The sequence below is a fragment of the Gallus gallus genome, chromosome 2, assembly GCF_016699485.2.
Source record: "Gallus gallus isolate bGalGal1 chromosome 2, bGalGal1.mat.broiler.GRCg7b, whole genome shotgun sequence".
Classification (NCBI taxonomy): Eukaryota; Metazoa; Chordata; class Aves; order Galliformes; family Phasianidae; genus Gallus; species Gallus gallus.
The window spans coordinates 7,955,734-7,975,707 of NC_052533.1; the positions used below are offsets into that span (position 1 = coordinate 7,955,734).

The 19,974-nt window shown below is 42.7% G+C and overlaps 2 protein-coding genes across 16 annotated transcripts in view; one reads left to right on the forward strand and one right to left on the reverse strand.

Moving 5' to 3' along the window:
• Window positions 1-1,640: 1,640 nt before the first annotated feature.
• Window positions 1,641-19,909, reverse strand: LOC121110087 (ESX-1 secretion-associated protein EspI-like). 6 transcript variants are annotated; one of them, XM_046933157.1, is made up of 3 exons: window positions 17,230-19,909; window positions 16,863-16,929; window positions 1,641-2,563 (listed from the first exon to the last, which is right to left on the reverse strand). In XM_046933157.1, the coding sequence occupies exon 1, from the start codon at window positions 19,750-19,752 to the stop codon at window positions 18,841-18,843; it is 912 nt and encodes a 303-aa protein (XP_046789113.1). In that variant the 5' UTR covers window positions 19,753-19,909; the 3' UTR covers window positions 1,641-2,563; window positions 16,863-16,929; window positions 17,230-18,840. The 6 variants fall into 6 exon arrangements, with proteins under 6 accessions (XP_046789113.1, XP_040552574.1, XP_046789111.1 ...); XM_046933155.1 differs by having other exon boundaries at window positions 1,642-2,563; window positions 17,308-19,909; XM_040696640.2 differs by having other exon boundaries at window positions 16,863-19,909.
• Window positions 19,350-19,974, forward strand: part of RBM33 (RNA binding motif protein 33) — a 94,247-nt gene continuing 93,622 nt past the window's right edge. For all 10 annotated transcript variants that reach the window (XM_025148307.3, XM_025148308.3, XM_025148310.3 and 7 more), the window contains exon 1: window positions 19,350-19,583. In XM_025148307.3, coding sequence (XP_025004075.2) covers window positions 19,556-19,583 — 28 coding nt within the window. In that variant the 5' untranslated portion in view covers window positions 19,350-19,555. The remainder of the gene's footprint in view (window positions 19,584-19,974) is intronic.

Here is a 19,974-nt window from a genome sequence, read left to right on the forward strand (position 1 = left end):
ATAAGCCCCCTTTATGTACTGAAAGGCTGCAGTAAGGTATCCAAACAAGCTTTGTTTACCAAGTGATGTAACCAAATGAAAAAGTTAAAATACTTGAACACTGCAACTAATGGAAAGGATGTTTTAATTTACAGATAACTCCTTTATTTTTGCTATAATTTAAATTTACACAAGTACCTGTGAAAAATACAAGTCACAAAAAAAATTTCAAAAGGAACAGATATCTTAAGACAGCCATACATGCCTTGTAGGCAGGCAGAACAGCCCTCATGCGTGCATGCTCTGCCTGGTGGTCCTGCATAGTGGCAGCTGTCTGGGAGACAATAGAAGAGAAAGGCTGAGAACTGAAGAGAGGCCAGGATGGAAAGGAGAGGAAAAAGAGAAAAAAAAACCACTGGATTTTCATCCTGAAAAATCGTGATTTTTAAGAGAAATTATACTTCTGTTTTTACCAAAAATATAATTAAAAGATAGGATCACAGAATAGTAGAGGTTGAAAGAGACCTCTGGAGATCATTCAGTCCAACCCCCTGCTAAAGCAGATTCCCAACAGTAGGTTGCACAGGAAAGTGTCCAGTACTCCAGATGTGGTCTCACCAGGGCAGAGTAGAGAGGAAGGATCACCTCCCTCACCCTGCTGACCACACTCCTTTCAAAGTACCCCAGGATACCGTTGGCCTTCTTAGCCACAAGGGCACACTGCTGGCTCATGGCCAACGTGCTGTCCGCCAGGACACTCAAGTCCTTCTCTGCAGAGCTCTTCACCATTAGGTCAGCCCCTAATTTGTACTGATGTATGTCGTTATTCCTCCCCAGGTGTAGGACTCTGCACTTGCTCTCTTTAAATCTTGTAAAGTTCCTCTCTGCCCAACTGTCCAGTTTGTCTAGGTCAAAGACAACTGAATGGGCCAGTTACAACTCATGATTTACTCAATTTTTAGGCTAATGTCCAGCAACACAGCAACTTTGCACATCGATCCCTAGGATACAGCACTGCCCTGTGCCTGTCAGGAGGACGAGGGATTAGCTCTGGCACTGAGGAGCTGACACAAGACCTGCTGCTGCCAGATACAGACCTATTTATGGCTGCAGCTATAAAAACACACTGAAAGCAAATTTGTAAGAAAGATGCTCTAATGAAGATGTATAGAAGGGCTGTAATGCCATGGAGCCTCCTGATAACTCAGGCCCTGATCCTGCAAATTAAACTAAGCAGTGAAGTTAATCAGATGCATAAGCGTTTGCAACATCAGTGTTTTTTTCCTTCCCCAAATGAGCTAAATTCAAAAAGGCTTGGTTCAAATTACACGAAGATATTAGGCACGTTGGTTCTTTCTGTGAGCTGCTTTATTCATGCAAGGCATACAGTGCAGAGCAGCACGCCTGGCATGGTTAGTGATGCATGAATCTGAAGGGGAAAAATTCCCTTTGCATTCTATTCACAGCCAACTTTCAAAACAACCCAGGCTGCTGCCTCAGCAGCCAAATGGGCAATTTTCCAAGCCGAAAAGTCAGCAACAAACCAAAGTGTTAATGCAGCTTTGTTCTCCCTTCAAGCTGGCTGTGTACCCTTGGAGCGCTCCCTTGGATAATTCTTTCTCCTCTGCTTCTTCTACCTGGCACTCTCTTTCATTTCAAGAGTGAAACCATGATGGTGCATTTCCTTGCTTTCCACCAGAAGGAAGAGGTGAAAACCTCGGGTGAGACCTTCCTCACCCATTGCTTGGGTGGCAATGGCTTCAGATTGCAATAGATATGAAGAGAGGACAACCAAACACAGTAGAACACAGGGGATATTGGGATGGGATGGTTAAGCCAGGACTGCAATAAGGGGGAAAATCTTTTAAAATCTTTTAGAAAAAAAAATGCCTTTATTCAAGCAGAAATACAACATCAAGGGGAAAGAGGGATACAAAAAGAACAAGAGAAAAAGGGCTCTTGTTTTTGTCCACCGTTTTTAAGAGGTTTAAGTGAAAAATACTATCACTTTTTAATTAACTTACAATTATTCTCAATATGTATCCTTTACATTTTCTAGGGGCCATTGAAGATCCATTTCACATCCAAGCATTCTAGCATCTTCCTTGGCTATCCTTCCCAACTAGCAGCCGCTTCCATAACACACCATGGCTATACTTGGGTCTTCACAGTCAGTCTGTTCTATGATTATAGCACACTTAGACAACAAAAATGCCTATAAATATTTCACTATGCATAACCTGAATTTAAGGGAAACCCCACCAAAGTTGGGGGCTATCTGCGATCGCTCATTTTCCAGCACAAGATCTCAACTTGTCTTTGAATCTTGGTCCCGTAGCAACTAAGAAACAGGGCAGCATTAAGTGCACAGGTATTGCTCCTAGTTGCCCAGCCACAAATCTCTGGAAGAGGTTTGAGTAAATATAACTATTCTGGTTCCCTTGGTTGGTCTTGCTTTGCATATTGTTTTGGTCATTCCTGGGGGTAAATACTGTGCTAGATGGGCTTCTGAGCCAGCACATAACTTCTCAAATGGCTGTAGGACCAATAACCAGCTTGTCAAAACTGCCGAGGTTGGGAAGCACTGCAAAGAGAAAGATAGAAAATAAAAATAAATGCCATCAATATAGTGATGCTTTTAAGCTTTCTCCAGTTTTCCCTGCACTGTTTGCAATAATCAGAAAAATATGAAATAGCGACACAATGGCAAGAAGAAAAGCAAACAGAAAAGGGAAAAGATAATCCCCAATATCTCATGTTGTTTCCTATCAGGCAAAAGGAGATGAAGTGAATATTAACATTTTTTAAGGAGTAAACAGAAAAAAAAAACCGATAAGAATGACTAGGAGAACAAAATGCTGCTCTGCTTTAAACTTGCAAGAGAAAATCTGCTATTTTTCTTTTTAATCCATTAAAAATGAATCAAATCAACTCCATGACATCATGGGGTCACATCTTCACATTGGCCTGACCACTGCACATCACAGCAGTGGATGCAGAGACATGGGGTAAAGGAAGAGGTGCTCCTGGGGTGCTTTGTGCTAAGCCTATTGAGGCTGCATAGCAGCTCGGGGTGCTGCAGGAGCTATAGCAACGCTTGGGGTGACTTCTGGCAGCCACAGCAGCTACTTTTCCCAAAAATGCCAAGACAGAGCTGTTGTGCTCCCCTAAGCTTGTGGAGGCCCCAGCCAAGGCCTGGCACCACCATGCTTCCTCATCTTTGGGGCTGGAGCTCCCACACTCAGGGCTCAGACACCCACACAAGTGTTTTGCATACACAGGAACAGGACTATGTCTGTTGGATTGCCCTTTTCTTGCAATAACAAGTGCTGCATATACACCAGCTTTTCATGACAACAGCTGGGCCAAGGCCAACTTGTGACATAGGGTCCTTGGTCCAGCAGAGCCTGGCTTTCAACCAGGAATATTTCATGGTAGAGCTTCCCTAGCTTGATGCAGAAGACCCCTTTTGCTAAACATAGGCACTAAGCAGCACTGTCAGCCTGCTTTGTTCACAGCACACCCAGCATGCTCCAAAAGAACTACAGATGCCAGTGTACCTCTAGCGATTTTGGAAAGCACAGCCTTGAAAACTAGCAGGAGCTTGTGCTGTCAGTGACTGAGACAATTACTCTTCAGTTGATTCGTATTGACAGTGTGAATATATAGGTGAACAGGCTCCGGAATGCTGAGTGCAAAGGAGGTGGTCAGTAGCAGCCATGGACTTTAGACCAGCTCCTGCTGGCAGCATAGCAATGGCTCCATTATATGGGTTAAAGATCATCCAGTTCTAAGCCCTTTCCATGGGATGGTTTCCATCCATCAGATCAGGCTGCTCAGGGCCCGTCCTTGAGCACCTCCAGGGATGGGGAATCCAAAAGAATGTCCAGAATTGTTCTGATTTTACCCAAATAAAGAGTAAGTTTTTGATTAAAAAACCTATATCACACTCACTACCATTCATTTTCCTTACGCTTTCTTGCTTAAATCTCTTACATGGGTTATTTTTCAGCTCCATTTTCCATAGGCCTCCAAGATGAGAAAGGACTGTGACAATTATTTTGTCTCATTTCCTACATTAAACGGTCAACAGAGATTCACCAAGTCCTCTACTGAGTTTCACTAAGCTAAGAAACGTCATTAACCAAATAGTCTGTTTCTAGTTAAACAACTTCCACTGGTGAGGAAACCACCACCCTGTTAGGTACAAGCAAATTCATACATTTATGAGCAAACACATCTGGTTTTGGGATTACAAAATTTACAGATTTTTCTGTAGGAATGACTAAGAACATCCAAACCAGGGAGGAATTTTAGGAGAAGCTTCTGTAGTTAACTGAAATAAGTAGATGGAATATAGATTGAAAGCCCATTTCATATCTTGCTTATTAAGTGACTGACATCCTGGAGTGAGGGAGTGGGCTCCCACTTGTTAATGACTTTTAATGACTGTTAATGACTGCAGATTGATCTGGATGGTTTGTTTGGCACAGCACTGATGCTAGAACCAACACAATCTTTTTTTTCTTCTTCCCCTAGAGGTAAGTGCAGAATTGCTTCATAACACGAAAACAAACAAAAATTCAAATGAGTTCTGTTGCCCAGGACAATTTGGAGAGTTATAGAGGAGCAAGGAAAGGTTTTGCCAACCTAATTTACTAGACTGAATCTAGCAATCTAGATTACTTAATAATCTAGTACCTGGTACCAGAGACAACTCGACCCATGAGAAATGCAAAGAAGCCAAAGCTATTCTTATTTAGGAAGTAAATCACAAGCATCTATGGGAAGGTGAAAAGAGTGCTGACATACCAAAAATGAGCTCTTTTCACAGGCATGCCCACGTTTGGACAGAAGGACGAGCAACCAGTTAAGGAAACTAAAATGATAGCTAAAGTACCACTTAAAAGATCTGAGCGATTCAGTTTATTTATACTAATTTATGACAAGTTCAAATGGATGTCTCTGCATTGCTGGCATGAAATGACTTGATTGTCATTGCACAAATCAATTAGAGAGAGGCTGGATGGTGTAAGTGGGTATGGAATCTATTCTAGGGGCTGTGGTAATAGTTAAAACAGCATTTGCAGATATAGTTAATTGCACTTACCAAGTTTTATGATTTCACTAATTATAGCACTAATCTGATAAAATAAAGATAAACCTAGTAAATTGGACTCTATGGGGAAAAATGTGTATTTTCACTGCTGGAAAAATCTTGAGTTTGTGTAACTGGATAGAGATCTCAGCACTACAACCAGTCCTAGTCTGCTGCTCCTCGGGACTTCAAGAGCACAGACTAACAGGACAGGGCACAAATCTGAAGCAGACACTGATAAGACATCCTTCCCCTCTGGAAAGCAGGGGGATCCTCATTTCAGGATGTAAAATGTCTTCCCTACCATCCAGCTTTAGGTGTCATTTTCGTACCAGATTCTGAGAATGAATGAAACAAACATAGCGGAAATAACTCCATAAATGAAAGGAGATTATGGGCTCAATATGACTTGTACTTTGCTAGTGATAAATGCTACTGCTATGTAGACCTAATTGCTAGCTGCTTGTTCCATGAATATTCTACCTTTAGTATTTGGAGATTGCTGCCCTTGAATCCCTTGCCATTGCATGAATTAGACTTGAGGAGAACATCACAATCTGGACCAGGCAACATTGTCTCCTCAAGCCATTATTCCTATTCCAGTTTTCCCCATTTTGCCTTTAAGACAGTCATTTTGCTGGGACAGGAGCTGTCTTACCCTGAGCTTGTGCAGTACCAAATGGATCAGGATGATTCTCCCAGTAAAGTCTGACACTGGAATATTAAAAACAACAAAGAGAAAATTGGAAATCTAATGTTGTCTAGCACTTCATTTTCCCCCTACTTTTGAAGGAAAGCTGAAGACTTCATCTCACCCACTGTTTCTGTGGGTGGCTTCCCATTGCGGATGAGTCAAAGGATGCTACTGTGATTCTGATCCTGTTGACCAAATGGCCATGCAGCCAGTTCTGTTCACATCACTGAGACTATCCAGGGTTGTGAGCTGTGGCTGTTTGTCTCCAGCTCCTGGCTGCCACCACTGTCCCCATATGGCACAGCATAAAGTCAGCATGCTTGATAGCTGGCACTGCTCAGTACAGTCTCCATAGGTTTATGGCCCTCATATGGATGATTCTAATCCTCCAGTGGCTTGTAACTCATTCTCTTTTCTTGTTTAAGCCAATTAGAAAAATGTTGTAATGTTGTTTTTGTTTTTAAGTCGAAAATGAAGCTTGTTCCATACTGTTGAAAGATATTTTAACTGTCTTGCAGCTCTTTAAAACAATTTTCAGGATATCTTTTGTATTGAAGGTTAAAGTCTTCTTATCTTCAGCTATTTTGTCTAAGCTTCATTTCTTTGTTTAACTAAATCAGTAAACTATCAGTAAACTGATGTGTGACCAAACACAATGACTGCATTTTCACATCTGTAAAAACTTCAAAGTAGCCTGTTTACTGCAGACTATAAAGCTGCCCTAGAATACTCACTGACAAACTCTACATCAGGAAACATATACATATTCATTAGTTGATTTTATTTATCTTCAAAACACTACAGTAATTTGATTCTGAAAGAGCAAATCAAGTAGAAGTTAAAAAAAAAAAGCCTTTGTATTCAGCCAAGGCTCTTCCAAAGCTTCTCGGGAAATGATTAGTGTTACCGCAGTTGTACTGAGTAGACAGGGTTATTAATTAAGACATATTGGTTTGTTCTGGTGCGCTCCATCCTCAGCAGAAGAACTGTCAAGTTATTGTAGCCTGTACAAAAGTTTTCTTTGCATACAGTACCAATTCTCTTTTTTTTTTTTTTAATGAAAACTCACTTGAGGTCTTCACACTCTCAAATATCTCCAAAAAACAATAGCAGAATTCCTACTGGCTGTAATCCGAACAGACTCGATTTTTAAATAGATTTATTATGGACTTGAAAGGATTTTACTGTCCCTTCAATAGACAGGCACGTAAACTACTTTAGGGTCCTTCTGGGACCAATAGCCAATAGTCTGTACTCTGTGGAAAGGGAGTCTTCAGGAGACTCATGTTTTGTTTGATTTGCCACAGAGAGAAAATGTAATCTCCTGGAGAGGAGGAATTATTCAACAGAACTGTATAAAGCTGAGACTTGTCGGACAGCAGTTCAGTTCTGCCATAAGGTCTAACTTTTAATATGATCTTGGACAACTGAAGTGCTCACACTGCTCACAGTGCACACACTGCTCACAGTCCAGTTTTGCTTAGGGACAGCCCAATGTGTATGGGAAGCAGTCTGGCTCTGATAAATTAGCATACCTGGAGCTCATGTTGTTGTGGCTGGGCTGTTTCTTCATCCTGAGCCAGATGTAAATGAGCTCACCCTGGTATCCTTACACTCATGGACACTGTGATCCTAAGGATGTATCTACGTAGGTCACTCTGAAAGTAACACCTCCTATTTATTTCCTTGGAAACTACAACAGATACAAAGAGCACAATAACACTATTTGATAGAGCACATTCTCAACTACAAGACACTATTTTCCAGCATGGCTACTATCATTATCTATGTACGTTCACCAGTAATGAACAAGAGCCTGCATGCCATGCTCATGCATAAATAGACCCAAAACATTGCAAGTGACCTCAAATTTTGATTGTTCTTTGATTCCTGCTTCATAGTTAGGACCAATACCGAATACTGAAAGCTTCAAGTGAAGCTGTACACATCTGTGTCTACAAATGATGCCAAACAATTTTGAAACACGGATCTTCGGACTCCTTGACATCTGTATGAGTTGCCCAGTCCATTGGTTAGAAATAATAGCTTGTCTTTCCTTCAAAATCTTTGGATTAAAAGAGGGTTGTTTTTTTTTTTTTTCCTGAGTCAGAGTGAATTACACTTTTAAAACACACTAATGGCAGAATCCCCCCGTTCTGTGGTACCAGCTCAGACAGCTGAGCCACTTAGGGCCAGATGTAATCCCCAGCCTTTTCTCTTTACTGGAACAGACATAGCCACCGTATTCATCCCAACAGTCATTTGCTTTTTTTTTAAATAGCAATCTTATGCAATCAGTGTGAGATTTTGCTGACTGAATAAGTGTGACAGTTTCAAAGTTTAATGTTTTGATGCCTAATAGACTTAGATTTCTATTTTATCTAAACCAAAACTTCAGTGAACTGTAAGAAACCTCTTTGCTGCATAGGCAAACTTGATCCACAATTCAATAACAGACAGTAAACAAGATATTTCTTCTGTTTCTTGAGCTACTTCTTCCAGCAGCTGCTCACACTAAAAGTGCATACTGATGCTTCATCTTCACGCTTTGACCATGACAGAGGTGTTAGGAGTAGGGACAGCCTCAATGATTAGGAGAAAGGCCAATCCAATTCTTGGTAAGGTTTTCTAGATGTAATGAAATAGAGATGCAAGGGGCAATTACAAGAGTTGCAATATCCAGTACCTGTCAACTCCGCATGAAGCAAGTTTTGTGTTTCATGACCTAAAGTAAGCACAGTCACTTCAGCAGTGCTAAGCAGTAGTCTTCTGAGATAAACACAGGTCACAGCAACTCCTCTTCTACCCATCGCTTCCCAATACTGGGACTCCAAGCTTGACTTTCAAGGAGGCAGTCAAAAGAGAAGGACAACAAGGAGGGATTTGAATTTTATAAGCAGTTATGTATTTCAGCACAGCTGCCAAAGAAATACAGTCTTATTTACCATCTGCAGGAGTGCTGCAAGCTGGCCCAAAATGTTCAGCACATCGGTAACCTTGAACTGAGGTCGTCACATGGAATTTAAAATTGCATCACACATTTTACTAATGCATTGTGAAAGCTCACAAGAAACAGCCAGATTTGTCCTCTCTCGTTTCAGAATGGCTTAATTAAGCAAAGACTTCCTCCATCTCTGGAGAGTGAGGGAACCAGTGTCCGTTCAGAAACGTTGCCACGAGAGGGATGCAATAGAACGGCAATGGCAGAGGCCTGAGCCCACCATCTCATGAAGCTCCTCCAAGACCATTTCAGGAGCTGCCTCCCCCAAAGCACCAGCCAAACGCTAGGTCCTGCACTGCCCAACAATACTGCTGTCTAAGGAGAAAGACACCCTATGCTATTTCTCTACAGCTTTCACAACAGAGCACAACTGAGTCTTTGCCTCTGCATGCTGAGCTCTGGCCCTCCAAAAGTGCAGAGCTGGAACTCTTCTTTTTGCAGGTGTAGATAAAAATTTCTGTTCCAGTAAAATATGTGTCACTGGCATTCTCTGATTAGGCATTGCTCTTCTAGTCTCTGCTCTAGAAGAAGTCTTCTCCTTCTTTCACATGTACATCTCTGCTTTGTCCTTTTCTTTCTGCATTGGCTCTTTGGTCTTTATAGAGTCAGCCTGATGGACTGGTCATTTTCTGCAGAACTATTTCACATGCAGCAGTGTTTTTCCCTTCAAATATTGTTTAAAGACGAAAGGACTTTTTCCTCATTATTTTCTCATATTATACAAGGTATTCTAACAGCTGGTGGAAGTTGAATACCATGTTAACAATGCATAATTTAGTAAATATATGCCCATATTGACACTGAAAGAAAACCTGAGATTGCACAACCATACTGTGTGTTTTTCTTATACTGTAAGTACAGTTTCAAACATAATAGGATTTATTCATAGCATATTTACTCCACTGAAGTGAGCATAAATATGTAAATGTCTAAGACTTAGACTGGGAATTGCCTACTGCTGCTTCCAAGTCATGCAGCACTCTCTGCACTCTAAATGCAGGCTGACAGCAGAAAAGGCAGAACTGTACTTCCAAGGAAAGTATTACAGAAGGATCAAGCTTGCATATCATTACCTTACCCCTGAATTCTAATACAGAATGACAGTGGACACACAGCTGTAGCTTTCACACTACTATAATGCAACAACTATGCTGAGAGAGAGAGGGCAAAACATTTCTGACTGGAGCAGCTCTCACCAGAGTGTGATTTCAGGGAACAAAAATCCCTTTTAATATTTTACCATTCAAATATATGAGGCAAAATAATTCTGTGTTGATAGACATATAATTCGAGGAGGTTGACTTTGCTCACTCGTCAGGAAAGGACGGAAGAGCAGAGTGCCCAACAGCAGCACTCAGATAACATCTTTTCTGAGTGAAATAAGCATGAGGTATGCGGTGGGAAAGTTATTCTGTTGAAGCCAGTGGGTGCAGTACTGTTGGCTGCTCTGGAGTGTGAGCCATCGGAGACCTGGATCAGAGGATGGCAGGCATGGGAGGCTACACAAAGGTGCACAGAGGTGAGGGACCATGCATGTAGCTTTCTCTGAGTCAGGAAGCTCAACCAGTTTTTGAAATTGCAACTAAATAAGTAAAAACACACAGTAGAAAAATTGCTCACAAGGCAATTACTGGAGAGTATTTGGAGCAAGAAAGAATAATCCTAGCTCCACAGCTGGGATTTCAGATCTAAGCAAATATCTGAGTAATCATCTTTAGCTGTGTACACATTTTAATTCACACCTTTCCACTTGCTTATTGCTTCTGTACTAGATACTTTTAAAAAAGGCAATCGATTGCCTGCAAAGGGTGTCAGATTGTCAACAATGGCACTGAAATCCCCTGGTTACTGAACAAACAGGCTGGGAGCAGCACTACAAACTTCCACTTGCTGCCTAGGCAATTTGCCTCTTGTGTAACCTGGAGGGTCTCATTATAACTGGTACTTGGTCCTGGCTTGAATTGCTCCAAGCACTTCTAATACAATCCGATCCCTTCAGACTCTGCTTTACTGCCCCTGCTCAAGCATGAAGAATTCAAGCTGGAACAGGTGCAGGGCAGGATGATTAATACAATCTGGGAACAGGGAGTCTTTCACAAGCAGAGCTGCCAACACTATCAATTTATGTGGTAGACAACTGCTTTGGGCAGTAACCCACCAAATTCCCAGTATCTGGCAGCTCTGATTGTTGGATGCTTGCAAATGCAGGAGGATTTCACAGAGCCTTCAGAAAGCAACTTGACATGGAATAAACACTGGGACTGATATGTCCCAGGTCCCTGAAGTGTACGTAGTTAATACGTGTTTGTCAGTTATGGACTCATAGAACTACATGGTGCCATCTTGTTTTACAGAGCATAGTAAAGTCTGACTGCTGTCTGTGCACACATTGGGATGGGACGGAAAAGGGCTGGGAAGGAAGAAATGCCACTTAGGCTAAAAGATTATGTCAGCAAATAAGCACAAACAAGTATGGATTTGCCTAGGATACCGTCACCCTGTAAACTGAAGATATCACATGTTGCATCACGTCATTCCTGAAAGAGGGGGAGGTAACGGCCTCACTGCTTTAAAACAATCTTGAACATTTATGAAAGGATTACATAAAGAAGTGGTTGTAACGTTAGGCATTAAATCTGCTAATTCCAAAGATCCTGTCCTTTTTCATTCATGCAGGAGACTGTTGGTGCCTCTATATAAACCATATATCTGGCAATCTCTCTGTGTTCTTACTCATTGGGCATCAGCATTAGTAGGACTATGTGTTTCCTTTTGTATTTTAAATAGTCTGTTCTTTGCATTTCTTTATATGTTTTCTGCTTATTATGTCTTCAAATTACAAAGGTAAGGGACCAGAGATCTTGGTATTGTTTAGCTTAGTTGACAGCATGATCATTGAAAGAATTGCCTTGAAATTAAAAGGCCCTATCCGCCATTTTCTTCTCTCACATAAATTCTGTTTTTTTTTTTTTTTTCCTAAACTTTATAACATGATCATAATCATAATCATAGCAATGAATGAATCTCTTTTATGGCCATGGTATCATGGAGTCACAGGAAAATCTCATGTACATCAGAGGCTAAATTTCCAATTCAGCTCTGAATTGGATTTGGGTACACTGTAAATAAAAACTATCCAAAACCTATTCATTTCATCCAGTGAAGGCCACAACTAACATTCATTCTTGCTCAAGCCTACCTTACAAAAGTCTATCTGAATCCTTCATACTAAGCCACGAAGAAAAGACAACAACCTAGAACTTACAAAGAAGGTCTTTTCAATTAATGATTTAGAAACAGGGGGAAGGCACCTTATGTACCTTTTCCTTATCTTTCAGATAAAGACCTCTTGGGTAAGCTTGGTAAATCCTTATCTGTTAGATAAAGGACCACTATGATGGGCCTTATCGCTTAATTAAATCCTCGTACTAAGTACAATGAAGTCAATAATTTGTTATACAAGATAGCACTTCAAACTGTGCCTGCATTGGATAATGCATCTCTATTGGTTCCCTGTACCACAGCATGCTGTAATGGGTTGTGATCCATAGTCTGCTCCTGGGCAGGAAGGAACTCATTATAAAAAGGTGCCAAGCTTAGGTTGGACAGGCTGTGATAAATAAATCTGTGGGATTGACTAGATAAACTAAAGCCTCAGGATGAAACTGATTTGATATGTAGGGCCTAATTCTGTCCATCTTTCCTGTGAGGAAATTAGTTGAATCTGAAAAATCTGTGAATTTTGGCCCAAGTTAAATACCAATGCAGTAGATCACTAAAACGAAAATATATAATTGAATTTAATTGTGAAGATATGAGATACCGTGAAGTTTGTGGATCAAACCCAGTTGCCAGAAAAGCACATGATAAGGTCTGAGTCCTGACCACAATTTGGCTTATTCACGGTCATGTCACTCAGTGCATTTACATCCGCATGTATCAGGGTGAAAGAGGAAACTAGTCAGTCATAACTATAGCAACTATCACCAAGTATCATACCAGTAAGGTATTCTTCTTGAATACTAAATGCAGTCTGAATTTCCAAATAGACAAATGTATTTGCAAAAAGAAGTCTAATACACATAATGCTTCATTTCACTAATTGGCTTATTGACAACGTGCTAGAGTGAAATGTTTCCGAGTTTTATTAGCAACAACTATTTTGAATGTATGGACATTTTATGGATATATGGATAATCCATAAAATGAAATGTCTTTTATCTAGGCACCTCTGAAGAACTCCATTATAGCCTAAAACCGTTATTCACTAAGCCCATCAAGACAAAAGTGATTTGATTCTGCAATATGCACTGAAGACAGGAGCCTTTTCCTGGGGAATGAGGCAAACTTGAGACTTGAAATCTGCTACTGTGTTTAGTGTTGCTCATCCCTATCAAAATATAGACAATGTGGCTGGGACTTGTTCCCCTTCACTTATATTGAGACAAATCTCTCATAGCTCAGATTCGTCATTTAGCCCATATAAGCAAACTGAGGAGGATAACACAGCTAGCTGAGATTAGGCATCTAACTTTTGGACCGATAAAGCTACAGAACATTTAGTCTTCCCTTAGGAGGAACTGCAAGGATTGTTTGATCGTGCAGCTCAAGCAGTACTATGACAATGATGTCTTTCCATGAACGTTGGGACACTGAAATTCTTGGGTGCTCAGTAAGATAAAGATATAGATGTGAAACTTATTCATACTGAAGATGATGACAGCTTTGAAGGGTGTTATTTTTATTTATTTATACCAATTATATGCTCAGTGTTAAGCTCCAGGCCATGAGGATAACTGGCTACTGGGATACATAGGTGTAACCGTGCTCTGGATTATGCCAGTCAAAATCAACCCTGTTAGAGCTATTCTATTAACTTAGCATCTCAAGGCATTTAGAGGGTTCACTACAGCTACATCCACAGTTTCATAAAGCTGAAGGCAACAAAAACTGCTTCCAGGAACTACTGGTATCAAGGCCAGTCTAAATACACTGTGAGTTGCTGGAGTTGTATGCAGGAGGGCTTGGATTTCACAGCTGGATACTTCTAGCAAATTGCACTCTTTTCTATGCATAGTCCCTAAGGATTTCTCCTTAAATGCATAGATCCAGCTCTTGTATGCCTGGCAAACTCCTCCTGTATGCTTGCCAAGTTTTAAAGGGCAAAGAATCAACAGCTGATAGTTTATGCCAGGAACCAGCAATGATCCAAATTCATCCCTTGTGTAATTCTGGAAAAGCCAGTAGAGTTCCAGGGAAGAAGTTGTTGGCTTAACAAAGTAAATTTTCCCTGACATTTGAGGAATGCAGAGTATCAATTAAAGTAGAGCTAATTATTGCTACTATTATTTGCATTGCAGTAGTTCCCAGAGGCCCTTAACAGGATTATAGCCTTCTGGTATGAGGAGTTTTTAGGAACATAAGCTGTGATTGGGAAGTCAATGTATGACAGTTAATATTTGGTACCTGTGTAGAAAGCCTCCAAGTTTGGAAGGGCTCCACAGAGCACAGGGCTTTGCTCACGGGTATGGGTCACAAGAGACTGAATCTCTAATGCTTTTTGTGCTGCTTTGAGGTTTGCCTGAAGTCATCATACATCTCATTACTCTGTAAAGTATGATACAGGCCAGCTTGTGTACAAAAGAAGAAACTCCATCCTCAAACTCAGCACTCAAGTGAGGCCAGCAATCATAGAATCATAGAATATCCCAAGTTGGAAGGGACCAATAAGAATCATTGAGTTCAACCCCTGGCTTCACATAGAATCACCTCAAAATCAATCATATGATTGATAGCATTGTCCAAATGCTACTTAATCTCTGGCAGCTTGGAGCTGTGCCCACTGCCCTGGGGAGCCTGTTCGATGTCCACCACCCTCCGATAAAGAACCTTTTCTGATAACCAACCTGAACATCCCCAGTGCTTTATATTGGGTCCTCATTAAGAAACCTCCAGAAACACTTCTAACCTTCACTTGTTCTGATGAGTCATTCATGGGGTACAGCTTCCTTTGCTTGAGAATAAGACACATTATACATTTCCACTCTATTTCCACTGAGTCATTCTTGAAAGAAAGGACTGCCTTACACGTGTCAGCATCACTTGGCTTCACCTATTGCCTCTAACACCAATCAGTTTCTTGATGCAGGCCTTTGTTCTGCAAAGTCCACAGGACTTCCAGGGTCCAGACTGAAAAAATACTCAAATAAAACCCTGTAATACATTTCACATCTGGGTTCCTCTGTAGTTTCTTGCCTTCTTTTGTCCAGATCACTAAAAATATTGCAAACACTGGGGTCCAGAGCAGTACCCAGAACCCAAAGCTACAGTTGGAACCTCCTCCTGCAGCTGCAGATGTCCAGCGCCCCCCTCCCTTTTGATTCCCAGAGAATCAGCCAAGGGACACGTTACACAAATGACATGCTGAGTTAAATTGGTGGCTGTACTTCTTGCATATCTGGAGGCCAGTATTGCTTCACTCCCCTTTGCCTTGCTCACTGATTACTGCTATGCCGTCTAGACTGTAATGTATATCCTTCAGCCTGGGTTCGTGCTGGTGATAATTTATGTTTTGTACTCTGCTTCACTGTACAGGGCATTCAATCTGTTGAGATTTTGATCTTTGGTGGCTGACCAGCTTTCTAGAGACTTCACACAATACACATTAATAATACACTTGATAGGCACACTGCTTGTTAGGACCATTTCTCAGCACACAAAGGTGCCCATTCTCCACCCAGCAGCTGTTTCAGTGGTCCTTGGGTCGTGTTGCTCTGAAGAAATCATAACCGAAATAAGATCCATCAAGTAGGTTGCAGACAACAAGGCAGACAAGTTGCATCAAATGGATAAATAAACAACAAGAACAGGGAATGGAAACAATGAAAATGATAGTGATAACAACAGATGATCTTCATGAACAGGTCCTGAAGTTCTGAAGCTATCAGAACTTTCTATTCAAATGTCTTCTATTCAAAATTAATCACATTTTTTATCGTATTTCCATTGTTTTAATTTTCATGCTATTCTCATTCATTAAGACATCTACTTGTTTTCTAAGTCCTCCCTAATTCCTCTTCTGCCTTTGTGCTTATGTGGAACATGTTCAAAGGAAAAACATATTTCATCTGTGCATATCTTTCCAGAGGCAGTGCAGCCTTTGAGGACTGCTGCCTTTATCAACAGGGCCAAAGACACCTGTAATAGAGTGAATTAACTTTCACACACCTCATTTGTATCCTTTAAATCATGAGTATCCAACCTTTTGTCTTGCCTGGGCCACACTGAGTGAAAAGAAATTGTCTTGGGCTGCATAGGAAATGTATAACATAGTTAATAAATACAAGTAACAAAACTTCTTTTATTCCTTTATCAGGCTGAGTGAAACTGGAATGAAAGCTCATGAAGAGACTACTGTGGTACAAGAGAAACCAGAAAGATATTTTCTCTAAGGAGTTAGCAGCCATTTACTGTTGATAACACTGTCCTTACTTTCCTTACATTGAATGTTTAGTGGAATTAAGCTTGGAATTCTGCTTTATTGGATTTCTGAATTACAGCTTTCATCCACTTTAGTGTGCATGCAAAAAATAACAATCTGAGCATAAAGGTCTATCTAAATAGATAAAAAAAGTAGTTTAGCAATATTCTACGCAGTTTACAGAAGGAAGTGTGTTGCAGCAGATGGAAGGTAAGCTGCCCCAGTAATGCAGCAAGACAGAGCAGAGCCAGAGTTAGAGGCATCTTGAGTTTTTGCTCAGTTGTTTACTTAATCCCATTGTAAAACAAGCTGTAGGATTCCCAATCACAGATTGGAAGATGCGCTGACAAATACATTTTATTTGTAGAATTTGCAGAATTATTTAATAAACTGGTGATTGGTTCAGATTGACTCATTTTAATTCATGGGTTTAAAACTTCCTGAAGTTGGCAAGTCTGTTAACCTCTTATTGACAGAAAGAACCTGGGCATACTTGCATTATACAGCACAGGTTAGGTAGAACTGAGTGGAAGTAAGAATTTTTATTGAGGATCCAGAGCAGTTGTGGTACCTGGAATTTGAAAACTCACAGACAGGAAACAGAACTCACCTGAGTGAAGGTGGGTACAGCCACTACACTTGTCTCTGTCATCGTAGTTTGAGTCCCTGTTCCAGACCTGCTAAAGTTTAGGCATTCAGAAGCAGCCACTTTTCTTTGTATCAGAACTGTACAAAATGACTGAAGAGTCTATATACTAACAAGCAGATTAAGAGTAAACTATCCTATTACTCCGCTTTGATATTGAATAGCTGTGTTAAGCATATGCAAGGAAATACATGGTAACTTGATTTGCATTTGGATTGATAGTCACAAAAAGTCAAACTGCTACTAAAATAAGCACAAATATAGAATATTGAATGCCTATCAAGTATACCTTTACGTATCTGAATGCCACTCAGATGCTCACTGTACATACCATTTACATTTAATACTTCATTTCCCACCCTCAGCCAGAAAGAACAGATTTCTGTCAAGAGCTGTGAAATATAACAACCTGCTGCTGAGACGGACTGATTCTCACCCCATGCATTTTTTTCCTGCAGCCTTTAAAGGGACCAGAGAACTCCCTCCTGTGCCAGGAAATCCTTTCGTGTTGCAAAACAGTTACCCAAAAGAAAGATGGATACCAAGATGTAATGGCTGCAATTCCAGCCCCACAGGAATCGCCACATTTTTTACCACCTATAGTAGGAGGATTCACGTTTTACCTTCTACCTCCATGTGAGGCAATCAGAGCTGGACAGATGGACTATGTATTAAGTTACGAGCGTTGCCCTACCGGTGGTGTGTTTCCTAAATTAAAGTAGGAATTTGGCTGTGAGTGTACAGGAGTCTATAAAGAATAAATCTCTAGCTGTACAGTTGTGAAGCAAAGCTAAAAAATGAGACCAAATGCAATGCAGGGATGAGTCTACAGGGAGCCTGGAGCAAAGTGACATGAGAACTTCCCTATTCTCTTAGCGTGCCTTTAATCAGATAATGTTGATAATTTAAATATTAACATTGTTAATTATTTCCATGAGGACTTGTCCACTTGGGAAAGTTTTGCTTGTTACTTGAACTAGTCTTGCTATATGAGGCTCCACAATATTCCTTTAATTCAGATTGGGCTTTACAAATAGTATAAACTAAGTTTGCTGTATATCAAGGCACATTTTTATGCTCCTTAACTTGATCTGTTCAGAATGCCATAAGTCCTGTTCCCCCATTAGAAGGAAAGCTAATATGGGTTGGCTTACACAGGTTAGCTTTCTGTGACATCAGTGACCTGATGCGCCCTGTGGTCGCAGAGTCATTAGGTCCTCTGAAAAGGAGAGGAGGAGTGTATTACTGAGCTAGGAGCGAAATGCTTAGAGAAACGAGCGGTGGAGAAGGACTTTTAGTCTGCAGGGAAATCGGATCTAGTGTGTTATGTCATGTTGGATATTCGGAAACATTTCTGCTCAGGAGTGGTGAGGTATTGGAATGGGCTGCCCAGGGAGGTGGTGGAGTCACAGTCCCTGGAGGTTTTCAAGAAGAAAGGGGAAATGGGGCACTGAGGGACATGGGTTAGTGGTAATTGGACTAGATGGTCTTAGAGATTTTCTTCCAACCTTAATGATCCTATGATTCTACGAACTTATGAAGTATTGATATGTATACAGGAGAGGTCTTGAGTGAAGAAGCAAGATCTGCATGAATGAACAATTTCGGTTTACTTAAACCTAACGTTCCCATGCACTCAAACCTTGAAAGATGGAAGAGCACCACAGTGTCCTGGAGTGTATCCACGTGGGAGAGGAAGGGATCCGAAGGAAGGCTTTGCCCTGCTCTGCTCTGGTGCGACCTCACCAAAGACATAAAAATATTACAGTGTCCAAAGGAGGGCTGTGGAGATGAAGGGTCTGGAGGGCAAGGGATGTGAGGAGCAGCTGATATCCCTGTGTCTGTGAGTGCAGAGCAGGCTGTGGAGTGGCCTCGTAGCCCTGTGGCTCCTCACAGGGAGCAGAGGGACACTGACAGGGCCCGAGGGAACAGCATGGATCTGTCACGGGAGGGCAGCTGGGGGTGAGGGAAAGGCTGTACCCCAGAGGGCAGTGGGCATGGAACGGGCTGCCCAGGGCACCGGGCACGGCCCTGAGTGCCGGAGCTCAGGGAGCGTTGGGACACCGCTCTCAGCCATAAGGGTTGGGTTTGGGTTCTGCGTGGAGCAGGAAGCTGAACTCGAAGGACACTGAGGAAGGTGCGGTGGCGTGGAAAGCGATTCCGCGGCCCTCCGAAGGCCCGAAAGAGCCGCTACGCAACTCCCAACATCCGCAACACCAACACCAGATACGACGCATGCGCACTCCCGCCCCTCAGCCGCGCACAGCCCAGGCCGCCCCACCTCCCGCACATGCGCACTCTCGCCCCGCTCGCCCTGCCATCTAAACCTCAGGCTGAAAGTACTGCGCGTGCGCAGCGGATGCCGTTCGCAGTTCTCGTTGACCAACCAGCGGCGCCTATGGCCCTCCCTCCACGAGAGGGAGGGACCGGTCCTCCGCCATCCCATCATGCAACGCGGGGGCGGCGGCGACAGCGACGGCGGTGGTGGCCGCCATGTTGTGGTAGTTTGTTGTTCACCGGTGGTGGCTGCGCGCCGAGGGGCCGCCGCCGGGCGCTGAATCCGGGCCCTTCCCCGTTCCCTCCTCTCCCCGCCGCTCCCGGGGGCGGCACCGGAGGCGCTGTCGGGGGCTGCCGCTGCCTGGGCACGGCGAGGAGCCATGGCTGCCGCGCTGGGAGGAGGAGCAGGTGGGTGCTGCGGCCTGCGCGGCGCCTCGGGCCGGGCTGCGGGGCCTGCTGGTGGGGCTGAGGGGAGCGGGCGCTGCCAGGCGATCAGGGGCGGGGGCTGCCGCCTCTCTGTCGTGGGGGGCCGCGGTGGGAGTCCGCCCTGGGGGGTGAGGGGGAGTGGCCGCGCCATTGGCCCCGCGGGCTCCGTCCCTGCGGTGCGAGGGGCTGCCGCGCGGTGCCGGGGCTGCTGGGGCCGTTGGCTCTGCTGGGCCGTGCAGCGGCCGCGGCTTCGTTCCGCTTCGTCCCTCGGCCGCGGTTCGAACCCCCAGGTGGAATGGAGGCGTTCTGGGGTCTGTTTACTTAGAGGTACCGACGCTTCCGTTCGTTTGGTTCCGCGTTCGTGCATCTACAG